General features: G+C 35.9%; 2 protein-coding genes across 2 annotated transcripts; one reads left to right on the forward strand and one right to left on the reverse strand.

The window, feature by feature from the left end:
• Positions 1 to 9,506: 9,506 nt before the first annotated feature.
• On the forward strand, positions 9,507 to 11,026 carry LOC104237276 (peroxidase 6). The gene has a single exon (XM_009791385.2). The coding sequence runs from the start codon at positions 9,736 to 9,738 to the stop codon at positions 10,741 to 10,743; it is 1,008 nt and encodes a 335-aa protein (XP_009789687.1). The 5' UTR covers positions 9,507 to 9,735; the 3' UTR covers positions 10,744 to 11,026.
• Positions 11,027 to 12,764: 1,738 nt separating this feature from the next.
• LOC104237275 (chaperone protein dnaJ 16) lies at positions 12,765 to 18,804 on the reverse strand. The gene is made up of 12 exons (XM_009791384.2): positions 18,399 to 18,804; positions 16,942 to 17,065; positions 16,622 to 16,704; positions 16,396 to 16,507; positions 16,212 to 16,316; positions 14,843 to 14,893; positions 14,114 to 14,203; positions 13,907 to 14,015; positions 13,659 to 13,807; positions 13,524 to 13,577; positions 13,177 to 13,401; positions 12,765 to 13,053 (listed from the first exon to the last, which is right to left on the reverse strand). The coding sequence occupies exons 1-11, from the start codon at positions 18,533 to 18,535 to the stop codon at positions 13,183 to 13,185; spliced, it is 1,233 nt and encodes a 410-aa protein (XP_009789686.1). The 5' UTR covers positions 18,536 to 18,804; the 3' UTR covers positions 12,765 to 13,053; positions 13,177 to 13,182.
• Positions 18,805 to 19,159: the final 355 nt, after the last annotated feature.

Genomic DNA, 19,159 nt, shown 5'->3' on the forward strand with positions numbered 1-19,159 from the left:
TTCCCCTTTGTACCAAGCCTGATATCCAGGTGAAACTTCCCCTCTTGCCTGATTCAGCACACAAGTATTTGCCTCTAAGTATTGATATTGGCTCCAAATCTGGCGGACTCTTGCTTCAGGAAACTGACCATCGGAACTGATCTCAATCACCTGGGTACTTAGATCCTCATCTTTGGGCACTATCTGACACCTCCCTAGTTGCCTCAAAACCCGATACGGTGCATAAGGTTGAATGCTCTTAAGTTCCATCAAGAGAAAATGGGGCCTAGCTGCTGGCATGTATATGACTTCGTCGACCGGTAACCATCCCAGTGTCCACTGTATTTGACTGGCGTTGAGGGTCCGGAAATATGAGGTCCATGCCGAGACTCCTTCAGGTAGGTGGGCCTCATTAATTCTAGTGTAGAACTCCTCTATGCAGGTCTTTTCAGAAGATCCATGGCTCAGGAACTGGGCTCGGTGACATAGGTGTTCGGTCATCCACATTTGCAACAACAAGTTACAACCTTCGAAAAAGTTTCCTCCGGCTTTGCAGGCCGTGAGAGCTCGGAACATATCAGATACAATCATGGGCGCCAGCGTGCTATCTTTTTGAGTGAGCAAAGTACTGACGACCCCAGCTATCTTTATGTCAATATTTCCGTCTTTTCTTGGGAACACTAAGAGCCCTAAGAAGGTTATCATGAAAGCAACCCGTCTATGTTCATCCCACTTTCGACGGTTACTTTTGCTGCACAACTTGTTTTCTGGCTTGTCGAATCCTCCTATGTGACCATATCTTTGGTATATGAAACTCATAGTGCAAAAACCTTTTGCCAAGTCAGGGTTATGGATTGTTCCGACTATCTTTAATGAGTCCAAAAACCGGTGCACTGCTACGGCTCTTGGAGCAACCAGGTATTTATGCCTCAATGGAACCTCAGTACTGCCGATGTACCCTGTTATTTCCTCTAAAGTTGGGGTGAGTTCAAAGTCCGAGAAGTGGAAGACATTGTGCGCAGGATCCCAGTGAGGGACCAGTGCCCTTATAATATCTCCTCGAGGCTTGATATCCAACAAACTCGTGAGACCTTTCAAATGTTTCTTGATTTCGTCATGCCCTTCTTTGCCTAAATCATTCCACCATAGCCGCAACTGGAGGGGAATTTTATTCATGATTGAAAAGGGTTCATTTTGAGTCGTGCTCATTCTGCACATTTATTAATAAGATTAAACAAGTGAAAATTTATTTTAAAAAAAACAATTTGATCCTTTTTTCAAAAAAAAATAGATCTTCCGGACACGACCTTTCAGCACTTCAGAGACGAAGATTTTAAGGTTGTGCGATTTAACCAACAAATAATAAAAAATAAAGAATGACAGAAGTGGTCGTTTATACAAAGTCAGCCTTCCGGCGTTCCTTTTGGGAACATTCGGCTATTTTTGATAAAAACGACATCACCTGACTCTATGATAGAAAAATTAAAATTTTGACATTTTTTTTTTGTTTTTTTTTTTGTTTTTTTTACAAAATGGGAGGTTGGACCCGACGAGGGTTGCCTACGTATCTCACGTCCTGTGAGAATCAAACCGGCGTAATTCGCCCAACATAAACTAAATGTAAACAAGACTCCTTTTTTTTCAAATACATTAAACTAAAAAAAAACATTTTCATTTTTTTTCAAAATTTCGGCATGGTTTTGATACTACTTGGATATTGGTTTTATTTTTCTAAAAAGTAGTTATCTCCCTACACTGCTATTTTTCTCTTTCTTTTTTTCACAAAATTTTTTTTCAAAAATTCTTGATTTCAGAAGCCGGTCAGCATGCAGATCTGAAGCAAATAAATGCGCACAACACACAGGATGCAGCAGGATGGTCTTTTTCCATTTCAGGTTGCTAGTCCTAGACGGACCCAACCCCTGTGTTGAGTCCCCTAAGTCGAATGCAACATGATGCAAATAAGTGTTCCTACTAGGGATCCGGCATGAAGTCACGTTATTCTATGCTCAAAACCTGGGTCTTTGTTCTGGACAGTGCACCCGAGCAGACAACTCGAGTTGAGGAAAGAGCTCATTTCCGGGAACCAAAAGGTCAGCCGGTTTAGAAACTTTCCGAGCCTCTTTTATTTAGGGTATGACACTAACAGAATGGGGAGTCTTAACCAGTAAGCACATCCCCGGAGGTAAGAAGAGAAGGTTTCGGCACAGTTTATATGTACAGTTCAAATAATATCAGAGCAGTAAAAAGCATCATTTTGCATATTAAGCTCAAACATGTAAAAATCAGATAAAGCCAAATATAACAATTTATCTAAGCTCGAATTTTGAACCCTGAACCAGAGATTATGGGTTCTCCTAATCCCCAGCAGAGTCTCCAGAGCTGTCACACCTCCTTTTTCACCTGCGCCACCTTAAAAGGGCGCGGAAGGGAGTTTTTTCCACTTAAAGGACAATCGAAACGGGATTTATTTATTTATTCAGAGTCGCCACTTGGAAGATTTAGGGTGTCCCAAGTCAGCAATTTAATCCCGAATCGAGGAAAATATTCGACTTTCCAAATGAAGTCTGCGAACCAGAAATTCTAAGTAAGGCATTCTGTTGACCCGAGGGAAGGTGTTAGGCACCCCGAATCCCGTGGTTCTAGCACGGTCACTTAAACTGTTGTAATAAAATATCTGATTTTAATACATGTTCAAAAATTATAGTGCAATTTTAACTTTTAACCGCTTTATTGTTATTATTATTTTATAGAGAATTGCAACATCGTGAAAATATATCTCGAACCACGTCACATCAATGTACCCGTGGTTATCGACATATTTCGACTCTGTTGAGATTTTGATTTGGGTCACATAAATGTGCACTCGAGTTTTAAGAAAATTAAATTATTAAAGGCGCGTCTAAAGCGACTAGCGTATCACTTACTTTGGGTAGGGCCGTGAAAGTTTGCTAAACGGTCCATTCCGAAGTCTAAGCAATTTTTATAGTAAATATTTACTGAGGGCCCCGCAATTTGTGATTTACTATGGCGAAGCACACCTCCATTTTTATTTTAAAAGGATCGTCCTATAGTAACTATATTTTTCTATTTCCGTCCGTCTCTAAAATAAAATAAGAAAAAGTACCTAATTTATTTACATGCTTGCGGGTTATTAGTTAAGATCCGTATACGATTTGTTAATTCTGAAAATGATGCAATAAGGGCGATCCGTTTGCCATTTATTGGGCCCAAGTCCAACGTATGTGAGGTAAAACTGGACCCGGGCCATCCTTAATCCAATAGGGCTAGTTAATGGTTATACATATTCATAGCTTGTAAAAAATGGTATCATCTTATTAACAAGTTTCTTCAAATTTAAAGTGGCGTTCTACTGGAATGTAAGAACTTGGAAATCTTATAAATATTTTTTAAAACCATTTACATGCATTAAATTAACTACTTGTATCTAATTAAACAATGTTCCTATCAGTTTCCGAAACAGGCCATTTGTTCAATGAGATAACTATTGAATGTTTGATAATAATCTAAATGGCCTAACATGCTTTTGATATATGTTATTTAACAGATAATACTGAAGTAACAGAACAAGAGTTACTATATCATCAATCCTTTTAACTAAACATACATGGGCAGTTTTCTTACTAAACTATTGCAAAAAGGCATGTTCAGTTATACATAAATAAACACTTACATGATTCTAATGAAAAAGGTATTCTAATACGTATACAAATAAATAAACAACTATAATGAATTTAAAACTTCAACTCTTCACTTCTTTGTATTCATGCTTCAAGTTTTAACCTACAAGAACCAGTGTATCAATTTGTGTACCTGGTATTTGAAAAGCAAAGAGAAGAAGAGGAGGATCAGTGCAGAAAGCAGCAGTAGCATACACAGCAACACAGCAGTACAGCAACAACCAGTAAATCCAGGAAATACTAAAATTGAAAACCAGCAGTACCAAAATGAAACACAGACAGATGCAAGGACACAGTCTTCTGATTTGTTAAACACTCAAGAAAAGCAGCCTGAAACTCTTAATGTAAAAGTTCAGCCTTAACACTCTAACTCTTAGTGTAAAAGTTCTGATTTTTACTTTCTGAATTTTTTCCTCTCTTTTCCAGTATTTTTCCAGATTCCTTCTCTCTTTCAGTCTGCCCCTCTCTGTCCAGACCTTCCCTCTCTTTATACAAGTATCCTCTTTTTCCCTAGGTGCTGCCCGACCCCTCTCTTCTTTGAAAAATTAGAATTTTTCCACTATCTGCCACTAAGACTGCCTTTTCCACTTAAACAGCCCCTCATTACCTTTTGTTCCCCATTAATGTATTAGTTAATACCCCCATTAACAAAGCACTAATACTAAAATATAAACTTAACTGTTTCAAACCCAAATTGCCCCTGAAAACCCTTAATATTACTGCCCTCCTAACACAAACACTACTGTATTACAACTTTTAGAATCTGAAATCTGTTTTCAACTTTAACCAAGATTTGAAAATTAAACCTGACTTTCAAATGTACCCAAACTTATTTCTGATTACTGAAGGACTAAGGTTAGAAATCAATTGGAACAAATGAACTTAGAATTAAATCAATCTAGACTTAACACAACATAGAACTTAACACAATCCTTAAAACTGAAACTTAAATGTTTAATCAATATGCACATGAATGCAAACATCAGGAATGCAAGTTCATTGTCATTAGGATGACAATGCCCTGAAACCAAATGGCCACGGATCAAATATACACAACAATGTTTGACAAACTTTATGTTTTAACAAACAAGAGTGTATTAATTGACGAGAACTAATTTAACTAACTACCTAAAACAAACGATAACAGTCAATCAAAAATAAATAAACAGGCTGTTTCAATCAACAATAACAGGAACATGGATTTATAATAAAATAACTAATCGACGAACTTAATTGAATCGATTACACACATTGCAACTCATAGCAATTATAACAAACAGAAACAATGCTAGAATTTGATCGAATAAACGGGTCTAGTGGATATGAGACAGAATTAAGTAAAAGAAAAAAAAATAGGAAAATTATACAAACTACTACAACAGGCAATAATACATACATAGAGTACAAAAGAAAAACAGAGAAAATACCTCTGAATCTTCAACCCAAAATATGTCCTAATCTTGAATAGGATTGAACCTTATTGAGGTCGAACGGACCTGAATCGAAGTATTCTAATTTGATAATACTTCGATTATAGTCCATTAGACCCCAAACATTCATTTAATCGGAAAAATTCCATGATTTGGAATTTTAGGGTTCCATTTTTTCTCGGATTTAGGGTTTGATCATTTCTGGGCAGATTTGAAGGGAATCAAGGGTGGTTTAGGGGTGAAGGAAGCTTTGGGGTCACCTAGTATAAATCTGAAACAAATCTGGCAAGTTCATGTTCGGCTCGAACCTTCAAAAGAAGATTCGAGGAGTTTTAGGAAGATTCAAAACAAACGATTGTCAGATCCATGGTGAGGGTGGTCAGGAGAAGCTATGGTGTTGATTTGGAAGCCATCGGAAAAGGTTGGGTTTTCAGGCCAAGGTTTGATCAAAGATTCGAGACGTTAGGGCCTGATTCGAGGGATATAGGTTACAGATTTGGAACGGAGAGGTCAAGAGGAGTCGGGGGTGTTAAGATGGGGTTGTTTGGACCACCGGAACCGCCGTGAGGCGATTTCCGGTGGGTGGTTGACGGTGGTTGCAGGTGGGGTTCATCTGGTCTCTGAATATCAGAGACGAAGGTGGGAAAGGCGGGGTATAGCTTTGGGGGGTGGGGTAAGGATTTAGGCTTATATAGTGAGGGGTTGTTTTGATCTTAACCGTTAGATCTATTAAGATCAATGGCCAGGATGTAAGGGGTTATACCACACAGTGTCGTTTGGTTTAAACAGGGGGGTCGGGCTTAACCGGGTAATGGGTCAGGGGTCGGGTTTGGTCACATCTTTGGGACCGTTTGATCATTTGAGATCAACAGTCCAGATTGAGACGCTCGAAACGGAGTCGTTTGATAGAGGCTGGAGACGGGTTGGATTGGACTTAGGCATGGGGTGTGATTTTGGGCCTGATTTTCCTTTTAAAAAACTGGCCCAATCCGAATTCCTTCATATTTTTGAACTCTTTCCCTTTTCTTAAAAATTAAATAAAATCCTAAACAAATTGTAAAATCAAAAAATAAAACTACACACATATTATTTAACACCTATAATAATTAACACACAAATTAAACATTTAAATAAAATCAACACAATGGCAAGAAACACATATGCATATTTTTTTGTGATTTTCTTTTAATCCAAATTATAGTTAATTAATTATATATATATATTTTTTATTTTATTTTTGTATTTTATCCTTTTATATAAACCAATGATTAATTAATTACGCAAATGCAACATTAATTCCTAAATGCACATGTACCTATATTACTATTTTTCTATATTTTTCTTTAATTAGAATAAAATAAACATGCACAGATAAAATGCCACGAAAAATTCAAAATCGTATACAAAGAAAAATTATTTGTGATTTCTTTTGGAGTAGTTCTTGTGAGGCAAAAATCACGTGCTCACATTCATCATTCTTAACAAAGTACGCAGTAAAAATTCGATTAAGGGATTTACTTTTAGTCTATGGAAGATTAGAATAAAATCATCTGTAGTGCTACAAGAGTTTTCCTGAAGAGAATGAAAGAGTTTGAGAAGCATATCTGAAAGAGAGTGCTTTGAGTGCGATCTTCATGAGCGTTACCGATAGCACTCTTTGAAACTTTACTGAAGAAATTAAAGTTCTGCAGTAATAACATGGAAGAAGCTAACAGACTTATATTCTATTAAATCGCTGACAAACCGCCTTTACTTGAAAATAAATTATACAATCTCTATATAAACGTAGGTACACCTATTAAAATTTACCTTGATCAGTTTAATTCAATTATAATGGATCTGAAGAATCTAGATATTAAAATTGAGAGTGAGGATCAACGTTGATTGTGTTATAATTTTTACAATCGTCTTATGATACTTTTGTTGATACGTTGCTATATGGGAAAGACATTATTCCATTCGATGATGTTAGTAATATATTAAAATCAAATAAGTTGAAAAAGAGCTTTCCAGGAAGTAAAACTTATGGAGAAGATCTTATAAGTATAGGAATAACACAACAGAAGGACTTTAATAGTAAAAAGTCTAACCCCAGATTAAAGTCTAGAGTAAAAAAAACAGAATTACTATGAGCGCGGAGAGCAAGGTCACTATAACAAAGATTTTCCTAAAGAGTAATTTGAATCAATCTCAGTTGTGGAACTTGCAACTTGATCATATGAGTGACAAGGTATTATCTTTGTTGGCCAAGCAAAACTTATTGAATGGGTACAAAAATCAATCTATGAATTTTTGTGAGCATGTGTCATTGGTAAACAAACAAGGGTAAAATTCAGCAAGAAGGTAGAGCACAAGATCGGAGACAAATTAAATTATATATACATTAAGACTTGTGGGATCCAGATAGAGATCTCTCTAAGAGTAGTACTAGATATTTCATGACTTTGATTGATTACTACTCAAGAATGATTTAGGTGTATGTTCTAGAAATAAGAGATGGGACATTTTCGATATTTGTTAAATAGAAGACGATGGTTGAGAGGCAGGCGAAAAGAAAAGTAAAATATAATCGGACTGAAAATGAATTGAAATTTTACACTTCGGAATTTAATAATTTCTGCAGCAGAGAGGGCATAGTGAGACATCGCACTTATATGATAATATCACAATAGAATGGTATTGCAGAATGCATTAATATAACATTTTATGATAGGACACAAAGCATACTTTCACACTCATGTATTAGCAAGAATTTTTAGGCTGAAGCAATCAATATATAGCTTGTTATTTGGTCAACAGATCTCCATCCACATCTATTGAGTTCAAAACTCCTTTTAAGGCATTGGTCTGGTTTGCCTATTGATTATTCAAATTTGACAATATTAGATTACTTATGCTCAAGTAAGGGATGCCAAACTTGAGTCGAGGATAAAGAAGTGCATATTTCTAGGGTATGCAACTGGAGTAAAAGCTTACATGTTGTGGTGCATCGATCCAAAGACTCCATAATTAGTTATTAGTAGGGATGTGATATTCAATGAATCTTCCTTATTGTCAGAGGGAGAACACAATAGCAGAAACATATTATGGTCACAGTGTCCATATAGAGCTAAAAGTTGAATCTCCACTAGCTTTGCCCAATAGTTCAGAAGTAGAAGAAGTTGAGGAGGTGCAAAAAGTTAATCATGATGATAATGTTGATGCCCCTGTGCAATATCAATCGTACAGCATAATACCATGCAGAGTGAAGAGAGTGATCAAGTGACCACAAAGATTTGCAAATGTAATTGATGTGAATCTTCTTGAATATCTAAATCCTATGTGATTTGCTTCGTCAGTTACATAGGTTATTGATGTGCCTGAGTGTAATAACTATCCAAAAGCAATTTTGAGTGCCGAAACAGTCGATGGATTGGTGTTATGGCTGAAGAGATTAAGTCTTTTAACAAGTTTATGTTAGAGCTGAAAAGATTAAGTCTCTTAACAAGTTTAGGCATTTCCTATACTTAGTTGATTAGTGCGTAATGGACATAGCCCTTACGAGAGCTGAGATAAGACAGAGAGATGTTGTGCCTGTTGATGGAGAGTATTCAAGCCGACGAGAAGATTTGTAAATTGCATCTTGAATTTATTTTTTTGTATTTTTAGAAAACTCATAATACCTATAGGTTTGGAAAAACTCATTTTTCTAATAGTTTTGACCAAAAAAAAGTGTATTATCCTTGTAGGATTGAGAAAATCTTTCTCTTATAGGTTTAAGAGTACTTAGGATCTATATATAGGAGTTTTAGATGTGGACTCTTTGTACAATGTATTCTTCTCATTCATAGTGAAAAAATTCACTCAACTTCTGCCTCGAGAATTAGACTTAGCCGAACCTCATTAAATCCTTGTGTTGTTTTTCCTTTTTTTATTTTCTTTGTGTGTGATTGTATACTAGTACTAGTTAAACCACGATCTTCCGCAACAAACAACTACAAATAAAAAAATGAAAATCAATGTCAAATAGAAAGACAATTTCACTACCAAGTAGTAGTCATGTCACACAGAAAGGTACAAGATAGTATTTTAAAATATAGACAATACACGCACAAGAAATGAAATTTAGTTTCTTTTCCAAATATTAAAAACTTGTTCGAGAAAATTGCTATCTAAGTTTAATAGAACTTCCTCTTGAAATAGTTGGAAAAAAAAAATTAGAACACAAGGAATACTATTTAAAAACGCCCTAAAGATACTAATATGTAAAAATTTCAGGCATGTGGATTGTGGGCAGTGGACATACCCTTCAATCTCGGTTACTATAACTTAATCTTCAGCGTACTTTAACATAATTAAACAGTTACTGCAATTAGATTTTAAGTGATCTTATTATGTATATATTTATACCGTACGGGATAAAACATAAATTATCATTAATACAATGCAATATGTGGAGCCGCAAAGACTAGCTAGAAGGAAAGGAGTAAACAACGGCCCTTGAACAAATTTGAGACCTCTAATTTATGTTTGTTGCATGCAAAATATTGCCAATCTCAAATTCCAAACGTCATTGTACACAATACTAAAAGCCTTCTTTCATTTCTATCTTCTTTCACCACCATTTTTTTCTCAATTCAGAAGTCATGGCATTACCACTTCTTTCAACTTTCCTCTTCTCATCTCTAGCCTTATTTTCTCTAACAGAATCCAAGCTCAATGTTGACTACTACAATAAATCATGTCCTCAATTTGAAAAAATCATCCAGCAAATCGTCGTCGACAAGCAACTTGCCGCGCCCACGACCGCAGCCGGCACCCTCCGCCTCTTCTTCCACGACTGCATGGTGGGAGGATGCGACGCCTCGTTACTTATTTCCTCAAACTCCTTTGCCACGGCTGAGCGCGACACGGATATAAACCTCTCTCTCCCCGGGGACGCCTTTGACCTTATTGCACGAGCGAAGACTGCCCTAGAACTCCAATGCCCCGGCATTGTTTCTTGTGCAGATGTTTTAGCTGTTGCAACTCGAGACTTAATCACCATGGTTGGAGGTCCGTTTTACAATATTCGTCTCGGCCGTAAAGATAGCTTTGAATCATACGCAAAAGATGTTGAAGGCCATATTGCTAGGCCTAACATGACCATGGATACAATAATCAACATGTTCGCATCGAAAAATCTAAACATACAAGAAATGGTGGCTTTAGTGGGTGCACATACTATTGGTTTCTCACATTGTTCAGAGTTTAGCAAGAGAATCTTCAAATATAGCAACACTTCAGAAATTGATCCTTCTATGAATCCTACATTTGCACAAGCGTTACGAAAGCTATGTGGGAATAACTCGAAAGATATGGCGGCCTTCAACGACGTGATGACACCTGGCAAGTTCGACAACATGTATTACATAAACTTGCAAAAGGGTCTAGGGCTATTGGCTTCAGATCAAGCTATGGTTTCAGATCCTAGGACTAAACCTTTTGTGGAGCTTTATGCAACGGATCAAGATGCATTTTTTAAAGCATTTGCTCATGCAATTGAGAAAGTAAGCGTTTATCACGTTAAAACTGGGAAAAAGGGAGAGGTGAGACGCAGATGTGATGTTGTCAATCATTTACAAGTGAATTCCAACAAGAAAATTGCTAGTTAGGATCCGATGGCATGTTTTAGTGTGAAGGTGCTTTTGGATTATAGTTTTCCATTGAACATGATATGTTGGGTGAAGATGTTAGGTGAGGTCTTGATAGGATAAGATTTATGTGTTTGTATTAGAATGCATGTCCAAATGTGAACAGTTTTGACCTCATGATAATTCAACATTTGTTGTCTATCAAGACCTCATATGATAATTCAATTATTTGCTTCGTGAAGTTTTTTGTATTTATTCTTCTCTAGCATTTTGCTTTGATGGTATTGATGCTTGTTGTTCCCTACTTTTTGTTTTTCTTGAGCCTTTTTTATCCTCTTGACCTTTGTATCTTTTCTGAGACGAGGGTCTATCGGAAACAGCATCTTTGATCTACTTTTTTAAAACTGGGGTCTATAAAGATGATTGTATGAATCTCACAAGTAACATCAGCTCAAGAAAACCATATGCAAATGGAAATAGACAAAAATAACTACTACGACCACTAGCCTCGCATAAGCAACTACTTAACAGAAAAGGGTTAAACGACTGCACCACTATTTTTAATAATATGAACCTGGTCAATTTATAGACACACAGCCAAGGAAATTCAATGGAATATATGTAATCCCTCCACATTTAACCAGAGATCTCAAGTTTGAACCCTGAGATTGGAAAAATTCTTAGTAGGGAATACTTTCCCGTTAAATGAACCCTACACAATATGAACCTAGACTTAATCGGGCCAGTGAATTTTAAAGGGCTTTTTTCACTTTTAGCCCGCGCCAGAATCTATTTACATTCGATAACCAAAAAGTGTATAAAATTTGTACCATTTTTGTATATAACATACATATGTGTGGGTGGGTGGGTGTGTATATATATTTTTCGGTTATTATTTTGAGAGCAGCTATCCAGTATCATTTTTCAAATTTTTTAAAGAGTAGATTGTTGAACCAAAAAAAAAAAGGGGTGGCAAACTAATGAGTTGGGTCGGATATGGACGTCCTTAATATATCCTGAAGCTCAACGTATTTTCTGATTGTAAAGAGTGCTAGTGTTCTAGGTCTTCGAAAAAATACTTTATTTATTTTCTTTTTGGGGGTCTGGTAGTGGCACATACTGCTATGAGTCGATAGACTTAAATCAGCTCGTTAGATAAAATAGACACTTTAACGACTGACAAATGACCATAAATCATGTTTCCCTCATCTCATACTGGGACTAGGCATCTAATTTTCTTCCTCGAAATCTCACCCATCAAGATCCTATTTTGTCGATCTTCAATAAAGAATTAGTCATCTTTGTCGATCACTACTAAAGACCCTATTTTGTAATATGTTTGCATTATTTGATTGGGACAGAAATAATAAGCTAGTCAAGCTATGACGATGAATTCACTTGCAATACCCCCCCACCCCCCCCCCCACCCCACTCAAAATTTCTGATAGGATTCAGATGGGGGTGCCAATGAAATACCCAAAAGACAAATAAATCATGAAAAAGATCCAACCAAACAAAGAAGAGCATCACATGGTCAATTTGATTCAGTATTGTATAGTACAAAACATCTACTGTAAATATTATCAGCCGACTAGTCTTACGGAAATATCTGAAACCAAAGAGCAAAATAGTGACAAAAATGTTAAAAGTAATTTTTTTCATATGCCTAAGCCTCGATAGACAGACTTACTTAGTTATGTGCTTGTTAAAGATGACAAGTACCCGGTTAAATAATTATATTGCGCACGAGCTGGTCGGCACACCATCATTACATATAAAAAATTAAATTTAAAAAAAAACAGCTGAACATGGTGCGACACATACAACATAAAATTGATTAGGCATCTCTGACAAAACATGAAGAGCAATGATCTTGTATTATTCACTTTTTTTGTATTAGCAAGTATATCAGACCACTATTCAGACAAAAGAACTAGTCAATTCTACACCTAGCTATTTGCCTGAATTTAACAAAGAACGAACTTTTTTCTTTATCCCAGTCCTCTCTTTTGTCACTTAAAAACTGACACAAGCATAGCTCATTCAAGAAAGACTTGTGATTGAATAATGCAATTTACATGCGTGAGCGTTGGGGACGGACATCAAAAGGTAAAAGAATAAAGAGGAAAGAATTTTACAATAGGATTTGTTGAGTGCTTCTCGTGTCACACCACCATTTCATAAATACCTACCAGTATTTCAGCGCAAAGCTGATGCCTAGGTACAGCAATTACGCCCTCCGGCAATTTCTCAAGTCCTGCAACATGTTCATTGCTTGGACAAAACAGTAAGTGCACCTCGGCGCCAACTGCTACCACGTTTCTCTATAAACTACAAGTAAAATAGAAAAGTAAATGTGTATCGCGGAAGAAAGGATATGACATGACATGACACTAGAAGGCATTGACCTGACAGTTATCTATAAAATCCAGAGAAAGAGAGAGAGATGCTCACCCTATTTTAACAAGGCTTCCTTTTGTCAACCTTCAAGGGAATGTTGAACCACTTCTTCTTCTTTGACCGGTCTCTTGAAGCCTTCTTATCTCGTACTGGACCATCTTCACTGGCCTCCTTGGAACCACCTTTGTTCTTACTTCGATTGCTACTACTACGCTTCATTGCAGGAAGAGTTGTATAGGAAGCATGAATTTCATTGCGGTTCTTAAGAAGCTCATCGATCTATATTGATAACCGAAGAGGTTAAAACAATATAATTTAACTTTGTCTTTGGAATATCAAAACACTTCAAATAGGTGACCAAATTAGAGTTGCACATGATGTTCTCAAGGCATCGAACTTACAGCTTGCATTTCTTGTGCATATCTACTTGTCATCTCAGTAAATTGCGCTAAGACCTGCCAAAACCCCAGAAAGGAATCAGTAAAATCAAATAAATATAGAGCAAGAGATTGGCGAATATTGGAAGGAGCTCAGACCTCCCTATATTCTGTTTCAAACTTAGAAAGTTCCACCCTTTTTGACAAAAGTTGAGCTTCTATTGCTCTAAGATTCTCTTTTTCCTCAGTAAAAGGTTCAGCACAAACAGCTTCAATGGTGTAGCTCACACTTTTAAAAAAATTGTCACCTACAAATGTCAACCAGAAAACAGAAAGGAGCATTCAGTATTGAGTATTGTATTTCCATTGAATTAAATAGAGTTTTAAGGACGGCATGGGAAAGATACCATAAACTGCAAAGACATGTGTGCCAGCTTTTAGCTCAGTTATCTCACATGGTTGAAATCCATCCAGTTTCTTGAAAAAAGCTGAGTCTGGATCCTTTGCAGCTGTTACCTATACATTAGCTCAAGCAAAAAAAGGAATGTGAACATATGAGCACAAACTTTAGAGAAACAACTAAAAATTGAAATTACGCACAGATATAAACTCACCGAGTTTTGGGTTTGATCCATGTGATAAACTGGGAATCCAAGAAAATACATGCCGGCAGATGTGACTTTACCTGTTTTTGAACTATCTTCCTGCAAATAAGCCACAATAAATTTACAGCAATACTAATGTAGTTCTCTACCCTTCGGGGCAGGGGTAAGGTCTGCGTACATATTACCCTCCCCAGACCCCACTTGTGGGATTATACTGGGTCGTTGTTGTTGTTGTTGTTGTACTAATGTAGTACTAACCAGGATCATAAACCAAATAAGAATCAATTTGAACAATGATTGTGATTAATCTGAGAGCAGATGGCCTAGCTTATATGAGAGGGTATGAAAAAAGGATGCAGAAAAAGGGTAGTATTTGAACAACGAGATCACTTAGTGTGAGGCCGCTAATCGAATCTAGTTTCACATTTGAATTGCCCCACATCTGCTATTCTGTCATTAAATAAAATCGAAATAACATAAACTCGGCATATGTGGCAGAGACGTGAATTTAGAAACTTACTATTGTTGCTAAAGAAAGATAGTGCATCATTTAGGACTAGACATTAATTTCTTGATTTGAACAGAAAACAGATATTCATATCCATATATTTATAAGAAGAAAAAAAAAAGGAGCTCATTATCTGTTCGAGCCTAAAATATCAAGTAATTTGAAGTGTGATAATCTAGATTACTTGACTGCAATACGGAGCAACCAAAAGAATGGATAGAGAATGGAACCTGTAATGCAAGGCTCAGTCCACCATTTTCTTCTTGGTCAAAGTACAATAGCTGCACACAAACAATTCAAATAACCAAACTGTGACAAACTCAAAACAGATCAACACAAGGATAAAGATTGAGTTGATTGAATTAAAAAACAACCACTACTAAGCCTCAACCCCAAACAAGTTGGGGTCAGCTATACGAATCCTCAATTCTCTATTTAAGCTCAACTCATGTTATCATCATACAAATAAAATAAAAGTGAAAATAAGTTTTATATATATATATATATATATATATATATATATATATATATATATATACATAAATAATAGTAATAATAATATTTGAAGTACTCTAACAAGACTAAAACATATTCCCAACTAGTATTGTAGCATGTCTTTAACGAAGTCTGCATGGATTCAAAGAATTTGTCGGTTGGTTGATGGAATTAAACCAAAGAAAATTATAGTGTAAAATCTATGACGGAAATCATAGTATGATACTCCCAAATGAGGAACGTAGATCTGCTGATGCTGGGTTGTCCTAACTTAAGCTAGTCCAAGAAATCAGTGTCTTTTTCGGTCCAAAAAAGAATACCCAATTCGCACAATTCAACTAGCGAGCACTTTCTATGACAAGTAAAATTTCCTGGGATCAACTTCCAGACAGGGCAGAAATCAGAAATGGTGACACAATTTTACCCTTTTTGTAAACCTCAAGAAGAATTATCTTAGACTTTTCCTCTTTCTCTGCCCACATTTTACAACTAGAAAAATAGTTTAGTGTAACCTCATAGATGAGGTATCTACTATCTACTACTGATGTCTGATATACAATTCTACAAGGTCCTAAAATTTTAACAAGGGGCCTGCCACCATAGAACATTTCTAGGATTACTTAAGATCAACCAATCACAGACATAAATGTACCAATTACCAAGGTCTACAGCATTGTCAAGACAGAAACCTTAATACAATAGAATAATACAGACAGGAACAGAGATGAGTATATCAAACCTAAGTGAGAACTGAGAAAGAGATATGAGAAAAAGCTTCCAAGAGGTTATGTCTATCGAATGATTTATCACGAAAACAAAAGAGAGTCGATCTAATGATGGAAATATTTGAATATATTCTAGAGACACATTATTAAGTCTCTAACTCAGCTAAGCATCGCTAGGTGACAATATCTGTCAATTAAAAGTTTGTCAAAGCAACAGCAAATGTAGCAGTACTCTATTAGCAATTTACCGCAATTCTAGTAGCAAGAAAATCTTGAAATTTAGTTTCCTAGAAATCTGTTTCCATGTAGCAAGCATTCAGTTGACCAAATATATACAATAAAGTAATCCTACGGATATTTGGCTTTAGATTGGACAGACCTTGAATTTGCTTTTTTCTCGTGAATAAACTCGGCAGACAAGGCCCCCCTTCGCTTCCTTTTCTGTTATGTTAACAGAGTAGAAGTGAGCAGATTGTTTTTCTACCTGTTAAGAAGAAGATAAGAACTTCTGCAGTAACCAAGTTTTAACAAGTGTGAATGACATTGGATTTATAGATTGATACCTTTTTACACAAAGGCTGCCCAAGTGGAAGTGGTTGTATAGGTACCGAACCATTTAAGGCTTCCTCTAGAACAGTTGCGGAGACTGTGGTTTTTATTGGTACACCAAGCTTACTGCTCATAATGCAAATAAAGTGAAAATTCATTATCATGCAGCACAGATGTCACAAGCAGAAGTATGAATTCACTGAAAAGAAACATAAAAATTTGCACGCGACACGGACTGACCTAAAAAGTGCAGCAAACATAGTGTTTACAGTTCCCAAACTTGAAAGATCAAGCTCCAATTCTTGGCTTTCTGACTCAACAGCCTGTTTAAATAATACTTATATTAGGTAGAGCATCAACATTTTCATTTCTCTATGAGGAATGCACAAGTGGAAGTCTACACATAACTCTTAATCTATTAAAGATAGCGATCTAGGATAAAGAGCGCTACAACATTCTAATAGAAACTAAATTATCAACCAGAAGGTATCATATGCTTAGGAAAAGTATAACTAAATTAACTTCTCGTCTTACAGACTACAGTGAGGGAAAAAACTCACCTCAAAACCAGCTGAGTCATATTGACGTCTTTTATCTGGATCAGATAAAATGTTATATGAAAAGGTGACCTCCTTGAACATGTCCGCTGCTTTAGGATCATTTCCATTCTTGTCAGGATGATACCTGTATTTTGAGAAGGCAGCAACAAAAACAACATAATCTGCATCAGACCCGAGGGATAATATTTGCATCTTAAAATCACATGCTATGATGTAGCCAAATTCTACAAATATAAAAGAGCTGAGAGCTTTCTCGGATTACTGAACTGCTTAAATACGACTTTCTCATGGGAGCAATATTTTTAAAATTGGTTGCTAATGATTTTATAAAACATTCCTGTTTGATAATTTCCACAGACATCAGAACCAACTATGTAATTGTTGCCCTGCAAATTGTTATTGAGCTTTGATATATCAAACTCAAAGCTAACTTTCCAAAACTAGACTGAAGAATGATGAGAATTGAGAAAGATAAGACTGAAAAAAGAGCAAAGTAAAGAAGACAAGAAGTTATAAATTCTAATTTCCTTCCTATAACTTAAATATCAAACTTATTCTCAAGAATAACCAAAACGATAAACATTTTCATTCTAAAAGATTAAACTCTTCCAGAATCCTGCTCAAACAACCACTTCTCCCTTACTTGCTTCTCTCAAAACAGGAAAAACCAATCCTTTATTTTGACAGTTATTTATTTCTCTTAAAATTTAATATTGAGGTAAAGATATTTATTTCCCCCAATTTTGTTAATTAGCTGGACTACTGGTTGCAGACCTAAACCTCGGAAAATACTTCCCACTAAAGTTTCATAAGAAGTTGAAACCTTCAAAAGGAAAATGCACAAGGGGAAAAAACAAAAATAAAGGAAAAAGCTCTGATCTGACAACAATAACACACTTTATAGTAAGCAATGCACCCTCTTCTTCAAAATGTTCCTTCCTTTTCTTCTTTTAGAAAAAAAAAATCCACAGAAACAACACAGCTTCAATGTTTATGCATTTTAACAATTATTGCTAACATTTCTATATAACCAAGGAGAGTCTTGGCGTAACTGGTAAAGTTGCTGCCTGGGAAACAGTCTCTTGCAGAAATGCAAGATAAGGCTGCGTACAATAGACGGCTCTTTTCCGTACCCTGCGCATAGCGCGAGTTTAGTGCACCGGGCTGCCCTTTTCTATATAACTAAGCCTACAGAACTACCATTCTCAAGCTAAGTAATTTTCATTATCACCTTGGTAATAACAGTACTACCCATCACAAAATTTAAAATCTTTCACCCCAAAATAGAAAAGACAAAAATTAAATTTCTGATAGAACCCAAATTGGGTTTCAATAAAACAGCTCTACAATGCCAAAACCAAAAGAAATGCACTGAAAACAAAGAAAAAAACATAAAAAGGTCAAAACTTTGAATTCAAAATCAACAAGAATTAAAAGGGTTCAAAGATTAGACATACTTCAAAGCTAATTTCCTGTAAGCACTTTTAATTTCTTGATCTGTAGAATTCCTTGAGACACCTAATACCTCATAAGGGTCCCTCCTTAGTGTCTTTTCTGCTTCACTCTTCTCTGATTTTGACTTATGCCCCGGCATTTTTCCTCCCCAGCACTTCAAATATCCGGCTTTGTTTTTTGTTTTTGCAATTTTCAGGGAAACACTAATGTTATTTCTTAAAGATCGAAACTTTGACCTTAGAAAATGTAAATTCTATCATACCCACATCAAATTTTCCAAGAAAATTTTATCTGGAAAATTTTGGGGGTATTTTGGAAACCCTAAAAATGGAAACCCTCAGGTTCCAAGCTGGAAGAGCTGTGAAGGAGAGAAGACTTTTGTTTTTTTAGAGAGATAAAAGTTTCAAATTTTTCAAATTTTTTGTGTTGGTTTCCGCTATTATACGCTGCGCGTATATTGCGCCACTGTAGAGAAAAATGTCTTATATTTTTGGGTAGGATAATATAGTCCATTAAATATATTTTTGAACAGCATTGGTTCTTAAGTTTGGTCTTCGTTAAATATTTTAACAAACTATGGTTATTAAACTTAACAAAACTGTAAAATAAATAATTTAATGGATACTTACATTTGGAGGTACAATTTTGCTATTTTTGGTACATTTTTAGTGTTTGGCATAGTTTATGCAATTTTTTTATCTATTTCTAGTGCCTAATGCAATTTTTGGTATTGCAGTGTATGGGAATTGACCGGATTCTCTTT

Source organism: Nicotiana sylvestris, chromosome 10 (assembly GCF_000393655.2).
Source record: "Nicotiana sylvestris chromosome 10, ASM39365v2, whole genome shotgun sequence".
Classification (NCBI taxonomy): Eukaryota; Viridiplantae; Streptophyta; class Magnoliopsida; order Solanales; family Solanaceae; genus Nicotiana; species Nicotiana sylvestris.

Bases quoted from the DNA above. Each gene is read 5' to 3' on its own strand.
- LOC104237276 (XM_009791385.2), top strand. From the start codon at position 9,736: ATGGCATTACCACTTCTTTCAACTTTCCTCTTCTCATCTCTAGCCTTA.
- LOC104237275 (XM_009791384.2), bottom strand. From the start codon at position 18,535: ATGCCGGGGCATAAGTCAAAATCAGAGAAGAGTGAAGCAGAAAAGACA. The intron at 16,705-16,941 runs GTGAGTTTTTTC...TTATTTAAACAG, and splicing joins ATGACTCAGCTGGTTTTGAG to GCTGTTGAGTCAGAAAGCCA. The intron at 14,016-14,113 runs GTGAGTTTATAT...GCTAATGTATAG, and splicing joins TGGATCAAACCCAAAACTCG to GTAACAGCTGCAAAGGATCC.